At 36.0% G+C, this 22047-nt stretch overlaps 1 protein-coding gene across 2 annotated transcripts in view; it reads right to left on the reverse strand.

Annotated features, from left to right (window-relative positions):
- The window catches only part of Dcc (DCC netrin 1 receptor), a 1151759-nt gene that overhangs the window by 422152 nt on the left and 707560 nt on the right, over nucleotides 1–22047 (reverse strand). For both annotated transcript variants that reach the window (XM_028864828.1, XM_028864827.1), the window contains exons 6-7: nucleotides 15185–15339; nucleotides 12538–12658 (exon numbers count right to left, since the gene is read on the reverse strand). In XM_028864828.1, the coding sequence (XP_028720661.1) occupies nucleotides 12538–12658; nucleotides 15185–15339 (276 nt within the window). The remainder of the gene's footprint in view (nucleotides 1–12537; nucleotides 12659–15184; nucleotides 15340–22047) is intronic.

Raw genomic sequence — 22047 nt, forward strand, 5'->3', positions numbered from 1 at the left:
TGGCATTATTTCCTCCTTTGTATTATGGGATAAATCAGTTACTATTTTCAAAAATTTGAGATTTAACATATTATCTAGCACTTGGCAAGTTTAATGTAAGTTTCAATCATTGTTTGTCAAATCTGCATGCATTATCGCTAATTATTTAGTGTTAGGGATGGTATCTGGATTCTTTCAATCTATGAAATAAAAAGTTAAATATTGTAAGCTGTATTATTCTAATGCTGAACAGAATTATGATTCTAAATTATAGCAAATAGTTTTTAACAAGATGGTTGTTCAAGTTGCTATTTTCTTTTGTGTTTTCTGTTTTTTTTGTGCTGATCTGTTACATAAGTGGAACAGATTATAAGCATTTGCATGCGCTTTTCCATAAACTACAATAATATGTGTTTTTAAATTACTCTTTAGATTAAAATATTCTAGTCAAAAAGCTTATTCCCTAAGACATTTTAAATACACAAAGGAGGAGCAGACAATATTATGAGTAGTTTGGGAACCAATGTCAAAGGCAACATCACAGGTATATATCAAAATCCCTTTATGTTTTAGTTTTTTCTGCTCCTTGTCTGATATTATTTGCAGATACATATTTTAATTTCAAAATAAAAAAGTAACATAGTTTTTTTTGGCTAAAATGTCACTGGATGTTCCATTTATATTTGACTTATAAGTTAAAATCTATTTTATGAGAGGTATATTCTACTAAAAATTTTATTTAAAAATTTATATATTACACATTTACTCTGCTATGTAGTTACAGCTCAGTATATTTCAATTTTCATAGCAATCATGCCATATGACTTATTGGAAAAATCACAAAGAATAGTGCATCTTGGAACATTCTAAATAATGATATTTTCTATAATATTCTAATGTAATTCAACAATCCTATCATCAAGAACTAGTAAAAGCCTAGAGCACTGAATAATCATAAACTTAGCTAAATGTGGTTCATATTATGTTGGTGGTGCCAGAAGTCATATCTTCATCTATGGCAGATTAACATATACTCCAGTGAAACATTTTTAACCACAGTGATGTGCTTTTTCAGCCTTACAAGAAAGGGTAATCAAACATTTTCATTTACTGGGATGGGAAAGTGCTATTCATTACAGTCATGCCCCAGGGCTCTGCTAACACTACTATGTTCTGTCTTGACATAGTCCTAAGGGATCTGGTCAATACACTTACTTTGCAATCTACTTTACTTGGCCATTATACTGATAAGATCATTTTAGTCAGATCAACTGAGCAAGAAATGACAACTTCATGGGATGCTTTGTTCAAAATCACATGCCTAGAGAGTGGGAGATAAAATCAATAAAGATGATATGGCCTATTATACCAGTAAAGATTTTAATGGTACTATGTTTTGAGAAATACCATGTTATATACTTTACAAGTGAGAAGAAATTTTGAGTAAGACACTTCCATAAAACTAACAGAATTCTCCATGCTTTAAGTATTTGAGGTTTTCAGGCAGCACATGCCTTTTGCAATGATTTACCAGATAATTTACAAGGTTTTCATTCTTATATGGAAACAGGTGTTTTGGGCAGTCTGGGATATGTTGTGAGCATCCCTGACATTTGGGTTGTGTTACTTTTGGATTATATAATATTTATAATGTAGGGAAGAAGGAATTTGTGTAAAGATCATGGCAAGCCCCAATAAGAGAATCACAAAGAAAACTACACAGCATTCTATAGCAAAGTCAGATCACTTCTATGAGAGGTATAAATGCCATTTATAAAATTGCTTTTGGAGAATATTAGAGTGTGTTGGAGGAAACAAGATAGCCAGTCATGGGAGAATCACTGACTAAGTGGCCAGAATAGCCCATCATGAGCAGCACTAGCTATGTCCAAATCAGTCAAAAGGTCAAGAGACCTTCATCATTGTGATGACATAAAGATATCGTACCAAGAACAAGCGGGGCAAGAACATATACTTCCAGAAGTCCATTCACACTGATTTTTTTTTTTAAATGCTATTGCACAAGATCACTTTTTCCTCTCAATTCTCACTTATGGGAATGTGATTCAGGAGGAAAAGATCAAGTTTAACTATCTTAGTATAATGCTATATAATTCCTATACTAAAGCGTTACCTAGGAACGCACTGAAGGAGAGACATTTCCGAACGAGAAGAATGTTTTAACATATATTAAGACAGAAGTGACCTAAGCTAAAACTACACATACACACATTCACAGATCTCTTTCTCTCTCCCATATGCATTCACACATTCTCTCTCTATCACACACACAAACACACACACACACACACACACACGCACGCACGCACGCACATGCACACGCACACGCACACGCACACGATGCTGTACTTTAGCTGATTTGTTATGGACTGAGAAGAGGAGTGATATGGAGATCAGAAACACAGAAATTTGGGGGAAGAGGCCTGTGGATGGGCTTAGGGAATTTAACATCAAATGGAAAGATATTTGAAGCTCGGGTCAAAAGAGATTGCATCCTTCACAGAAAAGATACTAAGCAAGAGATAATGATGTGAAAGAAATCCAGCAGGCTGAGCACTCAATCTCCAGCTCCAATGGCAGCATATCAGTGATTCAAATGAAAAGCACAAGACAGGACGAAGACTCTACTTGACCCATCAGCATAGGCTCCTGCTCCTTGAAGCTCCTGTCATTACTGAATGCATGGCTGAGTAGCAACTAAGCCAAAAGTTGAGCTCCTAATTAAACATCATTTAGGCACCAGCTAGACTCTTGGGGCCATGTTGTTTGGATTCCATCCACTCTAGAAATACTAGACATTCATGAGCTAGACTAGACACATAATTTTTCTCAAGGCTTCAGTTTGCACTGCTGTCTCAGAGTTCATAAAATTCTAATAATTCTGTAAAATCCCGAGTAAGGAAAGTGGGTTTACACAACAATGGGATCTAGTGACTCTTCAATCATGGAAATGCTGCCAACTCTATACAAACAAAGTAAAACATATAGGGTGTGTTTGAGGAAGCAAATGGTAGATAACATCCTCAAACGATGGGATGACTGCCACTGGAGTACAGTAAATTCTCTAAATCAATGACCAGTATCTAGTGTCACGTCCTTATCCTTTATAATAAGTAGACACAAGAGGCTGAGATAGTTTTGGGACTGTTCACCATCACTACAATTGACCTACTTAAGGACTCTATTTCTGGTTCCTGCAACTGTATACAGGCTCTACAGATTTATAAGCTCTCATTTTCAAAGGAGGATTGTTCCCATCATTAAATTTTGAGCTCTCACTGGTGCCTTGTCCTTTCCAGCAAGGCAGAATACCACCTTGCAGAGAATAATTGCTTAAGTCACATGGGTGAGGAAATAGTAATAAACATGAAAAACACTCTGGCAACCAAAGGCAGAGTTCTTTTAATGATCTAGTCCTAAATTTTAATAATGAAATGACTCCTAATTACCTATGGACTATGAAGAGAAAGATTAAATGTCTCAACCAGACAATATACAGAGATCAGTGTTAAGTCTAAAGAGTACCTCCCGCCAATAATGGCAGTGCTGTTAACAGTGACTTAAAAAGGACACTAATCTAGAAAACTGAAGGATTCTTACTGCGTTACTTCTAACACAGGTTCTATTTGCCAAGAAGCTCCATTTATCCCTTTAACCCCAAAGGTCAACTGCTTTGGGTGAGGCCATCTGGTCCCCCCTTCATTTAAACAGAATACATCAGTATAAAGACCCTCATTCCCCTGACTGTCATAAAAAAAAAAAAACTACTTTGTTTTCCAACATTTTGCTTCTCTCTGCCCCCCCCAACTACAGTGAGAGATGGCCTTGCAGTTTGAGCCCCCAATAAACCCTTCTTCCTTCCCATGCAGTGATCCAGTTCTGTGGTTTTACTGTGCCCTTACTTATGTAAGTAGATGTTTCAGTTGGTGATCAGACACTTCAGGAGTAGTGCATCCTTGAGATGAGTTGGAGTTAGTTCTTAAGTGTTGTAGGTCATATCAATTTTGCCTTTGACCAAAGCAACTACTCTAGCCGCTGCCTTGGCATATCTGTTTCTAGGATTTATGATACACATAGATTTGTGTAGGGCACAGAAAAAAGTCTTAAGTCCTCATCAAGGAAATTTCTAATTGTAATAAATGGAGGCCATTACAGAAAACCACAACCAATCAACATGTGGAGTTGTTGAGCCCAATCTGAAGGATACACCTATTACACAATTCCTGAGCCTAAGGCTTGGGAATATTGTGGAAGAAGAGCCAGAAATATTGTAAAATACAAAGGATCAGGGAGTTTGCCATGAGTTTGTGTCTCCAAGAAATGTCAGAAGCTACAAGAACAAGCTCAAACCATCATGACTGCCTAAACATGACCTGAACAAGGACTACAATAGGCATGTTAATAGACAAAGACCTGTAGGCAACTAAGGAATGCAGAGAGCAGGGGAAATAGTCTTCCTCCGGGAAGAGTGCATCAATTGGTTATCTAGTACCAAAAGGTCAGCCCTAAAAACATACATGTCAGTAACATTATACAGACTGAACAGGTCATAGTTACGTATTTGGCTATCTACACATATACGTATGCACCAACAGTTAATTACATGAAAAAGTGACCATGGGTTTGGAAAGGAGTAAGGAGAGTTATATGCATGTGCTTGAAGGAAGGAAAGGGAAGGGGGAAATGATGTAATTATATTATAGTCTTCAAGAAATAATTTAAAATAAATAAGAATTATATATAGAATATTTGAGCTATTAAATTATGTCTAATTATATATTTTATTTATTATTTAAGATATTTTATAGTGAATAAAAGATATCATGTATATATAAACATATATATATATACACAATACATATGTGTGTATTATATGTAGATGCAGCTCTCTAAAAAGGAGTAATTGTTTTATAAACAAAAGATAAAAATATAATAAATATAAAACATTTGTATTTGATGGAAAATCAACATTTTTCTCTTGCTCTCCCAATATTTAGAGTTTTAAGAACCCCCCAGGATTATAGCATTCTTTGGTGTGTTTACCACCAGAGTATGAGGTGATCAATATTTATGAGTCTATCACATTTCCCAGGGTGAAGGGTTTACAGTTATTGCTGATCTCAATGCACTCCTATCATTTCAGAATTCATTTTTAATGCCACAGTCTGCCATACGGCTACATCCTCTTGATTATCACAGGATTGGCTCCTTGTTTGAAGCACATGCAGAATGAAGGACAAGATGAATGACAAGCCTTTATTTGTTGAGCAGTCTTTGTCTATTTGTTAAGAAGAATTGGATGAGGAAGTTATTCAAGTGATATGGGTATCTATCCTGAAAATCTTTCCACTACTAGTCACTTTTCTTTTCTTTGTAATAACTTTGCTGACTGAACTATAAATCTACAGTTTAAGTGAGCATTAGCATTAAAATATTCATTCATTAATTATGTCCATGGAAGGTGGGAGAAGACAGTGGGATAAAGCTTTTATTTTATCTATCCCAATAAGTACCTATTTATCTTGACACTAAACAAAAAGATAAATTCAATGGTCAATGTTTGTTCAGCAACATACAGCCTACAAATTCCTTTAAAATTCATTTATTAACTAAAGTTTTTTTTTTGTGTGTGTGTGTGTCTGCAAGAGAGTGCTTGTGTGGGGGTACATCTATCTGCATATGTGTGATTAGGACAGAGCAGAGGACAATCCCGGTTTCATTACTCAGACACCTTCCCCTTTACTTTGACGCTGGAATTCTGACTGACTTGGAACTTCACCATATATGCCAGTCTAGCCAGGAGCCCCAGAGATCAACCTGTCTCTGCCACAGTCTGTCACCATCACTGGGATGACAAATGTCCATTATTACATACGTTTTTATTGGTTTGTTTGTTTGTTTGTTTCTGGGCATCGGAACTTTAGTCTCCACACTTCTGAGTAAAGTACTTTACCAACTGAGCCACCTCCTCAGCCCTTACATTGTCTTTTGGAGTAAATTCCCCATTACAATTTATAACTGAGGAAATGGAGTCTTGCAAAGTTTTGACAATCACCTAAGAGTCTGTTCATTGACGTTTGGGCCTTCTCAATGTTTTCAGCTGTGCAGAAGTGAGCCAGATAAGAATGCAGAGATGGCATATGCACAAGTGTCTCATTTTCAATAACTAATACAGGGTCAATGACCAAACTGTGCTAAATCAATGTGCCTTTTTGGAAAATAGTTAACTTGAGCGTCTGCACTTGCTACAGTAAGAGGAGACTTCAGTGGGAGGGATGGTGAGAACATATTTTCTTTTAATTTCATTTTTACCAAGGCAAGCAAAATATAGCATTTGAATTATTTGAATTCATGGACACACATGATGAAGCTAATAATTTCAGTTAATAACTTTTTTTGAAAAACTTATTCTGTATCTTCTTGACTAGAATTAATTTTTAACTATTTGTGAAATATAGTTCGCTAGGAATGTTGTGTTCTATGGTATATTCACCACAATAGCGATTTATTCCATAGTGCCAAGCTGAACTTTTACTCATTTGAACCCAATGAAAGAACTTGGAAGAAGGATATTGTCATTTCAATGAACAGTTTATTTTGTAGGAGGGAACTGTCTGGTGACATGAATGGGAGTTGGTCTTCCAACACACTAGTCTAGCGCATGGGAATCCTCTTCTAACTTGTGTTCCTGAGTTCTAGGAACAATTTGATCATCTACTACCTATGATTAAGCATTTATACTGCAGAATCCCTTCTCATGTTAAGAGAGTCTCAACTTAATTGGCCACCAGTGGCTACCATGATTAAGGCATGTTTTAGCTTTAGTTATAGGCTCTTCTATATAGCTGCGTAGGTGCTATTAAACTGCAAAATTGCATTCTAATAGATCTCTTAGTGTTGCAACCAATTGTACACTTTTTCAATGTTTTATAAAATGTCTGCAGATTTATTAGTTCAAAGCAACCTTGAGAAATATATTCCACCATGGCTTGAAGTTGACATGTAGTTAAGCAGTATTCACACAGGAATAGTATCTGTCTGTTTGGATTCCTAAATTGTTTTCTATCTTGATTTGTAACCATTCACAAAGAAAATACCACAGGTTTCTGATTTTATGTGTTAGTGTTCATGACCAGGAAAAATATTTTTGCTAATTCCAGGCTATATGATATACTGCCTTAATAAAATGTTTAAAATGCAGTATCATTTGTAATCGGTGACCTTTCCAATGGGGGGACAGGTAATTGTTAAAGTTCTCATTTTTCTTAATATCTCACCAATTTATTTCCTCTACCACAGTGAAACTCTATCTTGTTACCTACAGTTGAGAGAGAAAAAAATAAATCATGCTTAGGAAATACACACTATTGGCACGAGACTCCCACTGTATATTTCTCTCTAATTTGTTTGATTTGAATAGTTTGCCCAATACATTCAAAGTTTTAAAAAATGTGTTCTATTTGTGATTACATGGAAATCTTCCCACGGCGTTTTTATGTGTGGTAAAATATGAGGAGTGCACCATTTCTTCCCATGATAATTTTATTCTATTCTTACGTATCTCTATTAAACACCTTTCAGATTATATAATCCTCCGTGATATGTACATTAGTAGTCTCACAACCCTCACCCCATAACTAGAAATTTACTTCCAGTGAACTACACGGGACACTGAATAAATTCAATGTATCCCAGAAGGTAGAGTCATAATAAACAACTAGAATTAACTAATACATCCATTGTTTGTCCTTTTCTCTTTCCTATTTCCCCTCTCTCCAGGTTCAAAACAATGGTTAACAACTACATCCAATAACTTATATACAGAGTTTTTCAGTTAATACTTATCCCCAGTCCAGTTTAGTAGATGGTGACTCAGGGGACATTTACCATGATCAGCAACACAAGGAAGATCTTAGCTCCTGTTTACCTATGTGCAACTCTGGCTATCAGTTTACAAATTTTAAACTAAAATGTTTTTATTTTTATGACACTTAACACATGTTTGGGGGACTGGGTTATTTGCTAAATAGTGGAATTGGACCTATATTATCTTTTACTTGAAAAAAAGGCTTCTTTTCAATATCCTTTATACCCTCCTTATCCCAAAGCACTAACTGAAATGAACAGCAACATCAGAAATATAATTCTGTTGTCAGTTCTGAGAAGAGACTATTAGGCTCTTAAAGTGTTATAAAGCAGCTAAACTGCTTTAATTTATATTTGCCACTGTTTACATAATGTACCTATGTGTTCCTGGTATTCATTAAACTCTTAAATGTGTAGGAGCCATCCTCTGTCCATGGAAATGTGTGTGATAGGTAGAAATCATGAAGTCTGCACTATGCACTTATTTTGACAGTGTTAGCCAAGTACCTTTATTGACAGCATCCTGCACTATAATGATTTTTAAAATGCTACTGATAGATCTTTATTTAGTGAAAACCATGCATGTGTTTCCTCTTTTACAATATACACATTTTCAATATTTTCTCAAAATTTGTTTTCTGTAAAGAAAAACATATTATTAACTTCTTAATTTAATGAAGAAGATTATGTTACTGCAATACCCAAGTCACTAATTACTTAAGGGGAAAAAAATCAGGTCACTATAGATAAAAGACTGGACAAACATCACGAGGTTTATGTAAATGGACACAGGGTTGAACAGGTTATTGTCTTCATTTGGAGGAGAAACAGATTGTTATGGTTGCCAAGAGTAACTGTCAGCCACAAGTCTATGGACACTCCAAAGCTGAACAGCTGTGCTGTGCAGGGCCACAATGTGCCTCAAAATGTATGTTGACCATTTATTGTTTAAATTTAAATAGAGAGGGCTATGTTCTTCACACCATGGTTAACCTCACTGCTTAATTTATATTTATAGCTGGCCTCTCCACCATCTGTGTGCACAGCCCACTCTGCATCTCTGAGGAATTAGAGTGACATTATGTGAAGACCAGATTAACTAGCCAGGAAAAAGCAATCCATCACTTATCGGGGGAGTGTTAAGAGAGTCATAGTATTATTCTTCAATGTTTTGGGACTTCTGTCTTCATTTCCTATCATTTCTTCCTAATTCAATGAAAAATGTAAAAGATACTGGTCCAAAATGTCACTGAAAATACTCCACACCTAGATCACAAAGAACACCTAAGCTGACCTTAGTACAGAGCCAAATAACATTACTGGAAAGGAGGCCTATGTCCCTCTACAGACTCTTATACCTCAATGAACCAGAATCTAAGTAGATTACTAAACAAAACCAACAGCTGTTGAAAGGGGAACATTATGGAATGTACACAATTCAATATTTATAATAGGCGTAATGGGTGAGCAGAACTATGGGAAATTGAAAGAAAACAACTTTTCAATCACTTGACCATGGAATTATCTTAAAGTATTAAAAAAGTTTATCTTTACACACACACACACACACACACACGAACACACACACACGATCAAACAAATCAATCCTATAAAATAAAGAACTTAAGCATAAACACAAACCACAAGCAAACTTGTAAGCATACACACTTACAAACATATAAATACTCTAAGGTAATCTTAATCAAAACACTAAAGTTAATAGTAAGTTTATTGTTTGTCCCTGGATCCTGAAGCAGTTCTGTGATCCAAAATAAGCAACAGTTGTGTGTCTAATGGTGCCTGTGCTTTTAGTCTCTTGACTTTGTTTTTGACCTGTGATTAGAGCTTCTTTGGAGTCAGAGAGGGAAAAAAGATCTTGGTGTGATGAAGCAAAGTCTGGTTTTCTCAATATATTCCCTTCAAAGTCCACCATCATGGAAAATATGCATGCATATACTTCAGAGGTAGTCATTTGTGTTTCTCAGAGACCTCCTCTTTAGGAATTTCAATACTAGGCCCTAACCTCTGCCCTAGCTTCGTGCTTAACTTCACACCTGACTGTATCTCTCTCTTTTGGAGGAGAGGACCTCTTGGTATGGGTTTTACCAATAAATCTTCTGCCTTGATTTACCCTGGTTCTTTGTTCTTTTCAAGAGTACAAATGCAGTTTCTTCCCACTGTTGACTTTTCTTTCTCATCCCTGCATTGTGAATAACACCAGATAACTTCCAGCTAGAATTCCATTTCTCATATTTGCCATCATTCCCAATCATCTCTCTCTCTCTCTCTCTCTCTCTCTCTCTCTCTCTCTCTCTCTCTCTCTCTCTCCCCAGTGCTGTGGGATGGTCTGTATGTCAAATATGTTGCTCTGATTGGTCAATAAATAAAGCACTGATTGGCCAGTGGCCAGGCAGGAAGTAGGTGGGACAAGGAGAGAGGAGAATACTGGGAAGCAGAAGGCAGAGGAAGAGACACTGCCAGCTGCCACCATGACCAGCAGTATGTGAAGACGCCAGTAAGCCACCAGCCACGTGGCAAGGTATAGATTTATGGAAATGGATTAATTTAAGCTATAAGAACAGTTAGCAAGAAGCCTGCCATGGCCATACAGTTTGTAAGCAATATAAGTCTCTGTGTTTACTTGGTTGGGTCTGAGCGGCTGTGGGACTGGCGGGTGACAAAGATTTGTCCTGACTGTGGGCAAGGCAGGAAAATTCTAGCTACAAATGGCGCCCAACGAGAGGGCAAGAGTTTCCACCTAAAACCTGAGAAAAGATTCTAAAACGGAGCTAAAAACAGCTTCCTAATTGTCTCTGTCAAATGAGCAGCCGCTGCCGGTTTGAGTTACTGGCGGGTTCCTTGCGTGTGTGCTTGACCTGCAGTATGGCGGGAATGAGGCCTCTGCAAGTGGCACATTAAGCTGCGTGGTGGATTTAGCTTTTGCTAGTACAAAACAAAAAGAGGTTTCTGGGTTACACGCTGCTTTGATAAGAAGCATAGACCCACTATTTCTGAGAGTTGATGGCTCCCAGAACTGGCGGAAAACGTACCACCGCCATGTTGGGAAGCTGAAGTGGGCGGAGCCAGCAGTCACAGTGTAAGAAGGCTGCAGTTTAAAGCAATAGGCTCAAGGTAATATAAAACATAAGCCACATAAAATGGCTACCACACAGAGAATCTGGATTATGTTCTCTTTGATATTCGTAACTGAAGAAAAACATTTGATTGCAAAAGCTGTTGTGTTATGCCAAAATGTATATTTTAAAGGTACCTTGACTTCAAAATTTGGCTATAAGGATATGTTGCTTTGGAAAGGAGGCTCTGCTCTGCTTTTGTTTCTACAGAAAGCCAGAGGCTATGGATTTGTTCCAGATTAAGATACATCAGGTTTGACCAGCCAAGACCACCTGAAAGGTCTCCGATGACACCATGGCCCAGATGATCCAACATCTAGAATCGTTTCAAGGCAACTGGCTCAGATGATACAGTCTCACAGACTACTCCATGATCCAAAAATTTTCTTTGTGTCCCCATAAGATACAGCGCCCACCTCCAGCAGGAAGTAGTAAGAGAAGCTACGCCCAAATTCCCAAATATACCAAGCTGGCTTTGGAGTTGTATAAGAGTTAAAACCTTCTTCTTTAAAAAAGAAAAGGGGAAGTGCTGTGGGATGGTCTGTATGTCAAATCTGTTGCTCTGATTGGTCAATAAATAAAGCACTGATTGGCCAGTGGCCAGGCAGGAAGTAGGTGGGACAAGAAGAGAGGAGAATACTGGGAAGCAGAAGGCAGAGGAAGAGACACTGCCAGCTGCCACCATGACCAGCAGTATGTGAAGACGCCAGTAAGCCACCAGCCACGTGGCAAGGTATAGATTTATGGAAATGGATTAATTTAAGCTATAAGAACAGTTAGCAAGAAGCCTGCCATGGCCATACAGTTTGTAAGCAATATAAGTCTCTGTGTTTACTTGGTTGGGTCTGAGCGGCTGTGGGACTGGCGGTGACAAAGATTTGTCCTGACTGTGGGCAAGGCAGGAAAATTCTAGCTACACCCCAGGGTATCTCTTTGTATCTATATTACTGGATTATCTGAAGAGAGAAAAATCCCACAAAATATAAAGATGGACCTATTTCAGAACTTCCTGTGGGCAGCTGCTAGGATGGCCCTAGGCCTCTACTCAGTTCTAACAGATACTAGGAGAATCTACCAACCCTTTTCCTGCAACTTACATAGATGCAAGAATGGTGTAAATATTCATGCATTAGCCTTATGAGTACATGTGTGCATATGCACACAAAACTAAATTTACACATAATACGTATAAGCTATATATAATAGTATATACTAAATGTACTTTATATTTATACAGAGTATTGGGAACAAAAGTTGGCCTAAAATTCAACAGACAATAATAATCTGTCTGTGGCTGTTTTGAAACCAGAAGCCCTAATGTTCATAAAGTTTAGATTTCATTTCATATATGACAGCTAGAGGAATAAGATAGACAGATCTAATAAAAAATTCTTAGATGGGATATATCATAAATACACATATGTATACCTTGATTATATAAATAATTTCATCCTGACTTTGAGCCACAGGGAAACTGTGTGGATATTACAAGCAAGCCACAATTATGACTCTAAGTCTCATAGTTCCCATGTCTTACCAGGCTTGGGAACAATCAGCTGGGCACTACTTTGGGCATTGCCAGCCTCATTTTCAGCCACACACTGATAAAATCCTTCATCTGACTTCACTACCCCAAGGATCCGTAAGTTGCTTCCACCCTAGAAAGAAAAGGAAAAGCTGATGAGATATTTTATAAAAGGCAGAATGATTTCAAGGTAACAGAACAAACACAGAGAACAGAAGACATAAGGAAAATCATGAGGATATCTAGCCAACATGCCCTATGCCATCTGGGAGGTAGGTATTTCACATTCCTCACACTCTTTCTTAATTCATGGGTATAATTCTACCTACTTCTGCAAGGGATATATACTCACAAAGACTAAACATCTTCATAGATATTTAAATGTTAAATTAAGAAATATGTATCAGGAAAGCAAGAAATCAATGTCAGTATCTAAAACAAAAACACCTTATTGCTTCACTTTATAAAGAGAGCTAGATTTAGGAGATAGATAGGTAAATAAACACGAGTGAATGAAGGAAAACTACTTCTCTTTGCAAATTCTAAATAGCAAAGTATCTAGGTTAAATCATTTCTGGAAATGTTATCCCAAAGAAGTGTTTAAAGATCCTTTGGCATAATCCTTGGGGTGCTTGAAGTCAAGCTTGTGGTAGATTTTTATACTCAGATTGTTTTTGTTCCTAGTTGAAAATTTTCACCTTCAGCAATTCATTGTGGAAACACAATAAAGTTAACTTCTTTTGTATATAAATTGAACCACAATCTCTTTCAAGGATGGATGATAAAGTGATCTAGAGATAGTATTTAATTATACAAACTCAGTTTATCTTCAATATTAGTGCAAGAATTAGTTCAGTAAGTGAGACATGTTAAATCACTTTCCCTAAAGTCATTAAGAGATAAATATTACCTCACAGGGAATTCTTAATTGTTTTTAGTGTCTTGTAGTCAATTTTCAACTGATGTAAAATTCTTAGATAAAGCTGGCTAACTTCTAATTAACAATTCTCTTCTAAGTTACTATCTGAGCTCAGCACTACATGTGTAACACACAATGCCTCCCAGATTTCTGCAACTATTCAGGAAGTATTTTTAAGCATATTTTGATGTGAATAGGGCATATACCATACATTTTCTTCCACCTAAAGAAAAGAAGCATTTAAATAGCTTGGCTGTAATGAGTCATGCTGTGAGAAAGATTATTCAAACTGTAGAAAAAATAAATGTTGCATTTTATCATGTGTCCTTAAGGGCACTCAACAATTTCCTTTTCATGCAAGCAGCATATATTTTAGGCATGTGGACCACTTTTCAGGCTGCCCAATGGCAGGTCATTTTTAATTCAGTGGTAGTGGGAAAAGTATTGCGTTTAAAATAATGGATTGGGGTGGCATTCAAAAGTTAAATGGTGCCCTCTCTTACTCTTACCCAACCAATTAAACAAATGAAAATAAAAGTGAAAATGGAAAATGGTGACAGAAGTGATAAAGGTATGGTTTGCAGATTATTTTTTGTTAGAAACATAATGTGACAAAAATGCATACATCTAAGAGATCATGGAAGTTACAGAGATCCGTGTGATTGCGAAGGAGTCATTTACCAACAAGAACACGCAATGCCACAGGGGGAGACTGTGGTGGCCTCACTGGATGACCATACTCTGGTTCCATCTGCCTGGGAGACATGGCTTTATGATGGCTTTTCTTTGACAGGGTCACATTTGTCTCAGACACAAAAGCTCCTAAGGCCATCTTCTTTAGTCACACAGTTCCTTTATAGTTGAAAAGTGTTCTTTTTTTTTTTTTTTTTTTTTTTTTATAGTTCTTATATATTCATATGCCTGGAATCAGAACCTTTGAAGTTAGCCTACACCTAACAGAGTTTTCATAGTGCTTTTTCAAATGAGCAAAGATTCTGCTAGTAATGGAGAAAACCATGAATACAGCACCTATACCCTATGATCTCCCACAGGGATACTGAATATAAACTAGAGTTTATGGGGTCTGTAAGAGCCATGGTCTCTTCTATTTCCAACATGGAAAATATAATTACAAAACAAAACAGACTATAGGTATTTCTGACTAGTGCCAAGACCACAGTCTCTACTATTACAATTACATCTCAATAGGGTTATCAGGCTCCATATGGCAAAAGAATCAGGAGGACAGCATACATAACTACAGTACAGCAAACAGAAAAATAGGAAGCATATCTTACTGAAAGGCATTGCACTTTATAGAAGCTGAACAAATAAAATAATCATAGACCTTCATTCTAGGACTGAGATTTTAACTTCCAGCCCATGAAATGACAATGAAAATATTTGAGTCTCAAGCCCCTCACTTGCTTTCTCTTCTGCTCTGTTTTCCCTACCTCCTTCTCTCCCTTTCCTGCCTTTCCTTCATTTATTTTATCCTTCCTTCCTTCCTTCTTTCCTTCTTCCTTCCTTCCTTCCTTCCTTCCTTCTTTTATTTTTTAAAATCCACATGATGGATTAACCATCTAGAATTCCAAGTCTACAAATTATTTGCTGTCTTCAAACGATTCATATAAGATATCAGAAATTAGTGCACCTCATTTTTCAGAAAAGAAAAATTAGTGAAAAAAATAGCAAATAATGACGGGGGTTGCAAAACTAATATGAAACGGAGATAATTACCACTATCTGAAAATAATCACTAGGAATGACCACATCTCCATTCTTCATCCAATTCACAGTGGGCACAGGCTTCCCAGAAACTGCACATTCAAACTCAATATCCATGCTTTCATAGGCATAGAGGTTGGAAGGGTGATTTAAAAACCATGGTGGAACTGCAAAGACAGAAAACAATAAGTGAGTGGAGATATGGGTGTGCGTGCTGCGGTCTCACTGAATTAAAAACACTGCTATGGAATTTGTGTCACCCCCCCCCATCTCTTAGCTGATTAAACAGGAACTAGTGGAGGATTTACATCCCCCATCTCCATTGCAGCTAACAATGTATATATATATATATATGCAATAAACATTTTGAATACTCAAATGTTTGTATCCATTTGACCTGGAAGGTAGATAATTCTAAGGAAACTGTATGTTAGGAAAGAACATTAAGTTTACATGTCCCAAACAATTCAGATTATGAGATCAGGAAGACCTGTAATGGTAAGTTTCATCAAGAGTTGCTTATTTATAGAGTCCGTCTAGTGAAATAACCTAGTTAGATTCTTAACACATTTAAAAACTATGGACTATACTACATCACTACACTATATATTATTATTTTCTGAGTATAGTATGTCAACTATTACTTTCATTTAACATCTTAATTACCATATTAATAGATCTTCTATAATGGAAATTGGCTTTTGAAAGAAAACTACAACAGAACACATATTAGCTAAAGACGCTTTCAAGATCAGTTCCTCAAAACCAAGAGAAAAATGGGGAGTGTTAAGGTTTAATATGACTTGAATATTCATGTAGTCTGAGAAGGAACACAAAATTCAGTGCCTATCAGTCACAGTTTTAGTTTACATAGGAAACGTGCATCTGAGTTAGTCTGTGTTTTTATCATTGTTTTTTACTATGTTCAGTGATCAATGAGTGATAGCTTTCATACATTTGAGTAATTACACATTTATCTTTTTCTAACCAGGATTAGCAAGTGCTCCTATGATACCACAGTAAGTATTTAAGCCATCTTTGTTATTCACCAAGGACTAGAGCATTGGAGAGAAACAATATAAACATCATGGGTTTTCATCTTGGTTTCTTCTATCTTTCTTTCTCAGCCTGTCTTAGTCTTGATTTGTAGTTAAATATTTGAACCTCCAGGACTAAACTCATTTTAATTTCTTTAATCATTCACTGGGGCATTTGACTTAGATGACTGGACTCATATTCATGAATATTCATGGTGTAAAGTCACGCAAAAATAGTCTCAGAGCTGTTCTAAACACAGTATACAGGACTAAATTATGTACTTAATATTGATAATATTATTAGCATAATGATGATTTTTTTCTGATTCTTTTGCCAGGTTCACTGACAATGTACCAAAAGACATCTGAAATATTTATGAGTGCCTCAGAGGAAATATATATGACTTGAATCTTTACAACTCTGTCCTTAGTTTTACAACATATTTGCATCTGGTGATTATTTACTAAGCAACAGCCAGTATTTACTGGGAAAAGACCAAGTAGAATTTATTAGTCCATTCTCTTTATATTTAGTATTTGCACCATAGTTCTCTGAGGCATGATGTATTATCCTTATTTTTTAAAACAAAAATGTTACACTACAAAGTATTTACATAACTTTCTTCAAAATTACTCTCCTTGTAAATTAAGTGCCTGACAGTCTACGCCCTTGCCTACATTCTCAACTACTTCGCTGTATCTGCCTTTTGCCACCTAAAATTCTGCTGGAAATGTAACTCAGACACCTTTGTATCATCTCAGAAATGATGTATATAAGCACCGATAGCTATTTTAGAACTAATAGCATGTGTCTACACACTCCAACCTTTCGATCTGTCCTAGGACAAGGGAAACTCCCTAAATTTATGTATTCAAACTGCGACCTCTCATCAGGTTTTGAAAATATGTGAAGGTTTTGGAGGTTTGAAAAACTGGGTCACATTCAATAGTAAATTTTCAAGGTAATTAAATGCTTTGAAACAAATATTTCAATAATATGTGTCTGTAAATATTCACGTACAACTAGATAGGAGACAATAAGGAAAGAAATAAATGGAGTGCAGCAGAATAGAACAACCTAAAAGTTTAGAAGTAACCACAGGAAGGTTCACAGATATAGAAAAGGAAGAAAGGAGGACACAAAATTTAAATAGTTCCAGAAGAAAGCATAGGTTCAATAAACCCAGTGATGGGGTCAGAATGGGCTCAGTTTCAATCCTATTGCATATATTCACTATAACTCTCTCTGATTTTTATTCTTGGTTTTAACTTAGAGAGAAGAATTGAAAATAATGAGAGATAAAATTTGGAAACAACGCATATTTTAAAGGAAAACAATAGCAGAGCCAATCAGGGTGAATAACCTATACCAAATGTATTACTCTTTTGTTCATAATCTATACAAATACCTACAAGAATGTATACATTGTGTGTTTTACATGGACATGTGTAACTCATGATATTTTTAAAATTATGTTATATCCATGTCTTCTAATTAGAATTTTCTTTTTATATTCTAAATGTCAAAATACTATACTCCATATTATGGAAAACAAATATGTTTAAGTGATTTCTATTTTTGAAAGAGTTTTATTAAAAAGTACTCCGTTCTTTAATCTGATAGGTAGGAATCATTTTCTAATTCATTGTCTCTCCTGGGGATAGATAATATGGAGCTAATTACATGGTCAATTCTGAAAACATCTCACTTTATTGAAGATTAAAATTCAGCTACCTATGATGAAAGGGATAATTCCATTTAACCCTATAAAAACATTTACATGGTAACCATTAGGGACTGCCACAATAATTACTACCGCTTACATATTATGTATTATATATATATACACATATATATACACATATATATATATACATATGCACATACATATAAGATACATATGTGAGTTCACAGACTGTTTCTGTTCTTTGTCTATAGTACTTAGTCTTGAGGCATCACATTGGACACCATGTCTATATTGGATATCCTAACTAAATTTTTATATCTGATTCATTAATTTCTAGAGTAGATATTTGGTGAACAGAAATATTTGTCTAAATTACATGGAAAATTTAAACATATATATTGTGTATCCTAAATGGGCTCATGTCTATGTTTTCTGCCATTTGTCTTGGGAGTGTGTATGTGTATGTCATCAGCATATTATCATAAGAAACTTGCATCCCAGTTGTATGTGGGGGTTTATCTTTTTCTCCTCGATTTAATATTCTAGCTCTGTATCCAACTTGTATAACAAGTGTATCTAAGTAATATTTCACATGTATAGTTAATTACCAGCCAGATTAAGATTCTCAAATGCAAGGACCTGAACACAGGACTGACTGGTTTTTAATCTCTTTATAATCTTAGCTCTGCCTTTCATGTCTGTGAAAGCAAAAATTTCCACTATTTTAAACTACTTACTTACAATCATTGCTTAATAAGGAATAAAAATTAAGTACCATGAAATCACAAACATATCAAATATAAGTGATATTGTGGCAATTTCAGGAAAGATATTTATTTTAACTGTATTTGCCTTCTTTGAATAAAATAGGACTCATCACTGGAAATATGTTATCCACATTTGTACCAGATTTTGATTTTACATGGTCTTTATGCCTTGTGGTACCTCAAATTATTTAAACTATTGTAGCCAAGAACATGGCTATGAAAATCAACTGTAAATACACAGGATACAGAAAAAATTGTGACTCAGTTTTTAAATGAATGTTATATTCAAAAAATTAATGTACAAGATATCCCTTCAAATGACAATCACTGGGGTTAGATGAGTGAAACTTAACTTTAGGTAAGTTTACTATAAATATATTTGATGTTTTTTTATAAAATCTATGTGGTATTCACTCTATTACATTTACCCAATAAAGTTTCTTATGTCATGTGAGGTTTAAAATCCTCAACAGTAACCAATTTAGCACCATGGTTTCAGTATAGCAGTGATTTCCCCTTAAGAATGTTTAGTATGCTTTTTCTCTTTGATCTCCACACATGACTTCTAGCCTGTATTACCTGTATGTAAGCTACAGTTTTTTTTCTCTATGAGTATGCTTTAAATGGAATAAAATGGCATCATTCTCCTCATTTCTTTAGGTCTGCAATGAACATTAGTATATAAAAGCATACTTCCCGTACAAAATTGATGGTTTCAGTGTCCCTAGGACTTGAAGAGATTCTACACGTGTTAAAGAGTTGCCACGGCTCTTTGTAATGACAAAGAATTTCTTTTTAAGTAAGATTTTAATTTTTAAAAATGTAATTACATATAGTCTTCCCTCCTCCAACCTCTTCCAGGTGTACTCACCACCCCCAACTCTCTTTCAAATTATAGCCTCTAGGCCGGGCGTTGGTGGCGCACGCCTTTAATCCCACACTCAGCAGAGCAGTGATCTCTGTGAGTCGAGGCAGCTGGTACAAGTAGCTCAGAAAGCAAAGCTACAAGAAAACTGTCTCGAAAAACCAAAAAAAAAATAAATAAAAATAAAAATAAAAATAAAAATAATTGTGGTGGCATAAATGAACAGTAAACAGCACATATCACTCCAGTGAATGACTACCATGAATCATAAAAGTCAGTTTTTATTATGAAATAATAAATATCCACGTGAATGGATAAGAGTGGTGATCATTTGGTATTGGATAACCAATTGGTGTGCTCCTTCCTGGGGAAGGCTACTGTTCCCACTGTCAGCATTTCTCAGTGTTCTGTAGAGGCCTCGTGCTCTTTATACATCCCCCAAAATACAAGACACATTATACAGACTAAGCAGGTTATACTTAAGAATATATATTCATATATGTATGCATACAATAAATGAAAAAGAGGCTATTAATTTGAAAGAGACCAAAGAGGAATAAATGGGAGTGTTTGAAGGAGGAAAGGCAATGGGGAAATGACATAATTACATTATAATTAAAAAAATAAAGGGCATAATAAAATATGAATGTGTAAATAAAATAAAATATGAATGATTTAAAAAATGGAGAAACCCAGTGGGTCTTTGGAGTGGGCCTCTCTGTCAATCTCTCCAGGCCCTTTAGACTTTTCTTAATCATTTATTTTTGGAACAACAGCAATAGTCCTTTCTGAAATGAAAACATCTGAAGGAACTGGCCACTCGATGGCTGAATACCTCCATTGTGCCTTCTCCCAGCTAGAATTCTCCATGCCTGAAGCAATGACTACAAAGGAAACCATCTGGTACCCAGTGTGAGCTCAGTGGTACTGTACAGTAGGGGAGAAAAGTACACCTGAGACAGAATTCGGTCTCCCAGACTGAGTGTTTCTAAAGGACTGCCCAAGTCAACAAAGAGAAGCTGTGCTTTCATTGTCAAATTTTGTTTGATTTTTATCCTGTGCCAGCTTTTGCTGTCCATGGAACTTCTTTTTCAAAAACCTTAATTTTAAATGTAAAATTTTCTTTCTTCTCTTATTTACTTTATAACAAGATGCTGTATCAATACTTCCTTCTAGGCATTTCTTGTGTGATAACACATTTGTCATCTGTTTAAACCTTATCTCTATTCTTATTCTTTCCTTCTTGTACATCTGTTTCCTACTTTAGGACCAGTTGTTGAGCCCTGCATCTGATTCTCCACTTGTCTCTCTCACATACCTAGCTATACTCTCCCAAGAATATTGAGGTTGAGATAAGTTGGCTTCCATCTTTAAATGGTAGGGATACTGTGTCTTGGAAGTAAAGCCATAATATATTTTATTACTATTAATATTGATTGGAGTTTTCATGGTACATTCACTCTGTATTTTAATCCCTTTATTTGTTATTCAATATTATCTTTTAGTATATTGTAGCATAAATCTTAAAAGGTTTTATTAATAAAAACGAACTCAGAGCCAGGTATTGGGGTGAATGCTGAAAGATCAGAGAGACAGAACCAGCCACAGCTAACCTCACCTTGCCAATTCCTCAACTGATCCTGTTTCTCAGACTGGAAGCCTTCATGTCCTCATCCGATTGGATCTCAGCTGAACTGCTGCTCAAAAGCCTAAAAGCTTAACCAGGCTCTAGTTCCTGGTCCTCATACCTTATATACCTTTCTGCTTTCTGTCATCACTTCCTGGGATTAAAGGCATGTGTCACCATGCCTGGCTGTTTCCAGTGTGGCTTTAAACTCACAGAGATCCGGATGGATCTCTGCCTCTGGAATGCTAGGATTAAAAGTGTGAGTGCCACCATTTTCAGGCCTCTGTATCTACTGGCTGTTCTGTTTTCTGAACCCAGATAAGTTTATTGGGGTGCACAATATATTGGGGAATACAATATCACCACAGTATATTCCCACAACAAAGAGAAAGAGAGAGGGATTCACTTATTATATGGTGCTAAAATCTGCTAATGTACATTGTTTTCTTAATATATGTATGAAATGAGGGATTGTTTTTCCTCTAACATCAACACCAATCATAACAACAGAATACTAGAAGCATCAATGTAGAATCTTAACTGCCATTGTTGCAAAAGTTAGTGTTTTTATCAGTACAGGAAAATGAAAGTTCAGATCTTTTGAATCTTATTGCTGCACCCCATTATTATTAGTTATTGTGAACAACAATACATGAAGAAAATCTTCTTTCCAGGTAATATTGCTGCTCTATGAGGAGACGAACAGCATCTGATCTTCAATCTTTACTTCTGAGTCCTTCATACATACTAGGAAATGATTTCAGATCTTTCCACACAATTTTCTTTATCCAGACAAATGATCCAAGTGAGTGTCTTCCTCAGTGTCGGCTTTTTCTGTAATCAGGGTTGCTTCTCTCTAAGTCCTGCTTGAACTTTTCATTTCTCTTTTCA

The sequence above is a fragment of the Peromyscus leucopus genome, chromosome 19 (assembly GCF_004664715.2).
Source record: "Peromyscus leucopus breed LL Stock chromosome 19, UCI_PerLeu_2.1, whole genome shotgun sequence".
Classification (NCBI taxonomy): Eukaryota; Metazoa; Chordata; class Mammalia; order Rodentia; family Cricetidae; genus Peromyscus; species Peromyscus leucopus.